Here is a 5,550-nt window from a genome sequence, read left to right as displayed (position 1 = left end):
TTTCACTACTTAGTAAATTTGTACCGAATCATCCTGTCAAAAACTGGGCCCCTTTAGAGGATACAATATGCCAATATCCACAACGAAAATGCCACGATTGCTTTTCTAGGCTGAGGTTTTTCTCAGAATTTGTCCAAGGTCTAAAGTAGAGGGTGCTGCGTTAAATACAACTCCCTGGCCAAGCTGCCCGCCGGGCGATTAGCTGGATTTGTACGGGCGACTGGGCACTGTTCCCCGCCCACCCACTAACTACATATCCCCTGGTCACACCGCTCTGTCGTACGTGTGTGTGAGGGCCACTTTTTTGACCTCAATTTCTTCTTTCTTCCCTCTAGTGATGTGCCCTCCCTGTTTTTGTTTCCTTAATCCACGTCGTATTTGTAGTTCTGGCAGCTTAGTTGTTGAAACAAAACGTCGGCAGTCCCACCCATGGCGACGTTAAACTGTAGAACAAGGCGCGACCTGGGACGCTGAATGCACCTACTTTATTGCATGAGAAAACAACATAATCCAAGGTGCTAATGGAAGGTGGGCAAATTGTAACTTTGTGTTGTTTTCTAATCCCAGCTTCAATACACAAGTAGGTTTCCTTCTCCCTACGTGTAATTTGTACTGACAACGGCCCCGGGACATAAGATACAACCATATATGATATAGACATTATATAAACATAACCCGCCCCAACATGATAAACTAATCTTTACAATTTGTTCTGGTTGTGGGTTGAATCTATTATGAACTTTCTATGTGAAGTTTTACTAGAAGCGCCCAAGGTTCTTCTACCGGAGAGGTTTCCGTCAACAGGGGGGTCATGCGAGATTACCTCCGGCTTGTCAGCGGCGCGCTTAACGCGGAGCGAGGCAGGGGGCGGGACTACGGACTTTACAATTGGGAAAGTAATTTGTATCGCACCAAGTAACCACGTCTCTGTCTGTTCGCTCCTCAGTATCTTCACCACAGGCAGCGCTGTCGCTGTACTCCGGTGGACCAAACAGGTGATATTCTTTTATGACTTGAAATGTCATACCTGATCCATATGACCCGGCATGTCTGGGAGTATGTATGTAGATATTGTCCACCTGATTGCTTCATTTTCCTGTTAATCATATGTCTGACTCACGCCACGGGTAAGCCACGATTTACCGAAGTGCCCATTACAATTGCGTAATATATTCTACCCCTTGGTTAATAGTATTGGGGCTGTTGACCAATGGGCAGCAGCGAGAAGCCGGCAGCAAAACTTGTCTCTGCGATTTGTTTTTCACGACGAGGAGTGATTGGTCTTTTGGGGATACCGCCCTCCCATTCGCCCGTGCTCGCGCAGAGTGCGCTCATTCGGGCTTTGTTTGCAGGACAGTTGTTTTTTAACATCGGGGGCTGTGAGTGACGTACACACCTAATAGAAAGGGTGAGTCGGGAATCGCTGCCAAATTCTTGGCGTGCACATCTCTGGTATTGTCGTGGTCACATTGGCCTTTTGAATGTTAGGTTACAGTCGACAGACCACAGCCAGCAACCGAGCGCGAAGGAACGTGCCAGTCGCCCGCCCCTGCACAACTCTCTCCCCTCTACCTGAGCCCAGGTTATTCTTTATTTCTTCCTTCTATCATATAGAACTTTTTTGGGACGACTAGTTGTGTTTTTTTAGGGTTCATTTTGATAATTTTGTGAGATTTTGGAGTTATTGTACTGACATTTGCTTGGGACGAGTTGTCGCTGCCGTCTGCTACCGGTCCCGCTCAGTCGACGGGGTCACAATGCCAAAGTCATTTCTGGTGAAGACGGTGAAGGGAAAGGACGTTGCGGACGCTCGGCATAGAGTGAGCGAGACCCCGCAGACATACTCAGGTTTGGGGACCCCCTTAACGACACGGCTGAGTCAGAAGCACTTGGTAAAAGACTAGGCTGCACTGGGTGGTAGGTTGACACAATGACTTTAGGAGGGCTGCGCACTTTGCCTACATATCGACTATTGGCCACATCTGGCTAAGGTGTCCACTTCTCCGTCAGCCCGACTTATCCCAAACTTGTGTGTTCATTTTTTTCTCTTGTTTGCCTCTACAGAGCCCTGGAGCTACACTGAGAGAACACTCGTCGATAACGCTTCCCCAGAAGACCAGAGCGACTACGGACTGAAAATGGCAACGTTCGGGACCCTGTCCACACGCGCCGAGCTCGGCGGCAGCACCAAGACCCCGGGCCCGCCGCCAGACGACAGGGACAGCGGTTGCTCACTCGCTGCCCGGGTCGAGCCCCGCTCGTCCGACAAGAAAGAACTGGCTTTCTCCATAGCACGAATTATGGAGCCGTCGCCGAGCAAACCCACCCCGAGGCACTCCGCGGGCACCGCCGTGGACTCCACCGCTGACTTCAGACGTGCCGTCCCCTCCCTGGGCCACCCGTGTTTCCCCCTCTCCGTCCTGGACCTGAGCGGTGCCGCGGACCTACGGAAGGGACTCCTGACAGAACACGGCGTCAAGTCGTTCCGTCCGGCACAGCTAACCGCCGAAATGTCAGAAGCGAGCCGTCGGAAATTCTTCCACACGGACTTTCGACTCCCCACTCTCCGAACGGACTTGATCAAACCCTACCCGATCTATTACAGCAGAGAACAGGTCCTGCGCGCGCCGACGGCCCCCTTCGCCTTCTACGAGAACATGAACGCCGTGAGGTTTGTAGACTTTTATTCTAAAGAGACTATCGCCAACTTTCCTCTGTCACTGGACGGAGGCAAGGTACTAAGCGGTAAGTCCGTGCTGACGGCCCGAGGCGGCGGGACAGACAATAAGGGCATTCAGTACGGGACCAGCCCGGGCGGGGTCCAGATCAGCCCCACCGCAGGATTGCCGCTAGCGAAGGGCGGGTCGGGAGCAGAAAAGGCTCGGGGCGGCCGTGGGAAACGTGCCGCCAACAAACAGAAGACTTTCCCGTGCGAAGTCTGCGGGAAGATCTTCAACGCACACTACAATCTCACCCGCCACATGCCCGTGCACACAGGCGCCAGGCCCTTCATCTGCAAGGTGTGCGGTAAAGGCTTCCGCCAGGCTTCCACCCTGTGTCGGCACAAGATCATCCACACACAGGAGAAGCCACACAAGTGCCAAACTTGCGGCAAGGCCTTCAACCGGAGCTCCACACTCAACACACACATGCGGATCCACGCCGGCTACAAACCCTTCGTCTGCGAGTTCTGCGGGAAAGGCTTCCACCAAAAGGGCAACTACAAAAACCACCGGCTGACGCACTCCGGCGAGAAGGCATACAAGTGTCACATCTGCAACAAGGCCTTCCACCAGGTGTACAACCTGACTTTCCACATGCACACGCACAACGACAAGAAACCCTTCACTTGCGACATCTGCGGCAAGGGATTCTGCAGAAACTTCGACCTCAAGAAGCACATACGTAAGCTACACGACGGCGGGAACACCGGTCCCGCAGCGGGCACGTCTTCATCCAGCCCTAGCATTAGCCCTACACCTACCGCACCCGACACACAACAACAACAACAAGAAACAACACCTCCAGCAGCAGAGTAAGTCACGGGCAGTTTGTGAACAATACTGTTTATCGTGTCCAATTATCCCCAAGAACTGTGTACAAACGAGCTGGATATCTTCTCAATTCAGGACTTTAAGATTTCGCTGATCTCAATCGATTGAGGACCTTCTTGTTAAGAGTTGCTTGTCACTGCAAGTGCAAGTATCAATTTGGAATGACATTGTAACGTAAGTACCGCACTTCTGGCTCCTGAATGTATTTGTGCCTGGTGAATTTTGTAGTGAGAGAAACAGTAGCCGTACAGATACAGACATGTCGTCCGTTCGTGTGGTCTTGTCTTGGGTCGTCCCGTGCTCGCCAGGTGATCTCGCTTGTAACACTGCATCAGAGCGTTTATAATCATCGTTAGCTGTATGTTATGAGACCTCACTGGCAAATCATCCTTACACTAGCTATGAATGGTTTCGTGAACGAAAATTAACCCAATTTCGGATTGCGATGAACATTTGGCGCCTGAAAATATTGTTCGGCAAGTTTGCATTTTTCTTGTCACCACTGTTTATGTTACAACGCTCCAATTGTTGGCGATTTTTACATTCACGCCACGTTGCTTTACGTTGCTATTTGTGTGTGTGCATGCCACATGAAGGCAGCTCTCTCATAGATCAGCGGCGCGGTGCGATGTGTTCGGCCTCGCCGACTGACTGTCGCCATTGTTCGGCACCGGTTCGGGGGGTTCCGTAGCGCCCCGGGCCACGTCGCTCGGTATCATATCCGGCGGAGGTGGCCTCCCGACCCACGCGCCTCTAAACGCCTGCCAATCACACGTGTGTTCTTTTCCTCCCCCCCCCCCCCCCTCCACACATTTCTTGGCTTGTCCTAACGACCCCGTTGATCGACATTTACCAGTCCGCTTCATTTAGTACCGAGCGGTTAGCTTTAAGCACCTGGATGAACAGGTATTATCTTAATTTCCGTCAGGTGAATTCTTGGCTTGACTTCTCAGCCCGAAGAAAGACCACTTGGCGAAAACGACTTAAACCCGTACTTGTAGTCCAGAAAATTGGCGGATTTTGCAAGCCTACGTTTGGCGAGACGGTCTTTTGTCACAGAACAGTTAAAAGGACGAGAAAGAAAAAGAACGTCGAGTCTTTTATGTGGGAATGAAAGGGGAAGGTTGCGTGTATGGCTATCTTTAGCGTAGATCAAAATCGTGTAAACTTGTGTAAAGCATTCCCAATTTTGCTATCACACAAAGGGTGTGTAGAGATAGCAATCTTCGCTCAATCACAATCCTATCAGCTGTCGTTGCACCTTCTGCGACATATAAATTGTCCACAAAACGAGACGTCCATGTCTACAGGCCATGCCCACAGGTTATCACAACTCGCTGGAGTTGGATAATCATCAAAAACTTCCGTATCTCTCTTTCCATCAGTTCTAAATATGGCGGCTGGCTAATGACAGAAACCACGAACACTTTAATATTAACGACTTGGTTGGTAGGTCTGACAGTAGTGCCACATGGGAGGCTAACATTGGATAATCATCAAAAACTTCCGTATCTCTCTTTTCATCAGTTCTAAATATGGCGGCCGCCTAATGACAGAAACCACGAACACTTTAATATTAACGACTTGGTTGGTAGGTCTGACAGTAGTGCCACATTGGAGGCTAACATTCCCGACCTCGCATGCAAACCGTCGTGAAAACCGCAGGTCCTGGACTTTGTTTGCACGGCGTTTCTCCAATTTCAGCCGACACACGTGCGAAAGGCCACAAAAATGTCGCGAGAGAGCTCCGAGCGGGTCACACCTCGGCGAGTGATCTGTCTTGCGGAAGGAATGTTGAACGGGAAAATCTTTTGAAACGACCATCACTCAAAATTTCTTTGTTTCTGGAAAGGGCGAGAGGGTCGACGTGAAGACAGGTTGATCAGGAAGACCAAAGGCACGGAATCGCCGTGGTTTGCGTTTCATCCTAAACCCCCGAGAGTTAACGTGCTTCGAACATGCGCATTTCAATGTTACAAGCACACACTGCGAGTAG

General features: G+C 50.7%; 1 protein-coding gene across 3 annotated transcripts; it reads left to right on the top strand.

Moving 5' to 3' along the window:
• The first annotated feature begins 1,160 nt into the window (after positions 1-1,160).
• On the top strand, positions 1,161-5,035 carry LOC136435484 (fez family zinc finger protein erm-like). Of its 3 annotated transcripts, none has more exons than XM_066429030.1 (2): positions 1,161-1,408; positions 2,065-5,035. In XM_066429030.1, exon 2 carries the CDS (start codon positions 2,139-2,141, stop codon positions 3,537-3,539), a length of 1,401 nt encoding a protein of 466 aa, XP_066285127.1. In that variant the 5' UTR covers positions 1,161-1,408; positions 2,065-2,138; the 3' UTR covers positions 3,540-5,035. The 3 variants fall into 3 exon arrangements, with proteins under 3 accessions (XP_066285127.1, XP_066285126.1, XP_066285125.1); XM_066429029.1 differs by lacking the exon at positions 1,161-1,408 and adding an exon at positions 1,419-1,582; XM_066429028.1 differs by lacking the exon at positions 1,161-1,408 and adding an exon at positions 1,642-1,848.
• The last annotated feature ends 515 nt before the right edge of the window (positions 5,036-5,550 follow it).

The sequence above is a fragment of the Branchiostoma lanceolatum genome, chromosome 5 (genome assembly GCF_035083965.1).
Source record: "Branchiostoma lanceolatum isolate klBraLanc5 chromosome 5, klBraLanc5.hap2, whole genome shotgun sequence".
Lineage (NCBI taxonomy): Eukaryota > Metazoa > Chordata > Leptocardii > Amphioxiformes > Branchiostomatidae > Branchiostoma > Branchiostoma lanceolatum.
The sequence above is the reverse complement of the archived record's forward strand: the minus strand, read 5'-3'. Positions and strand labels throughout refer to the sequence as shown.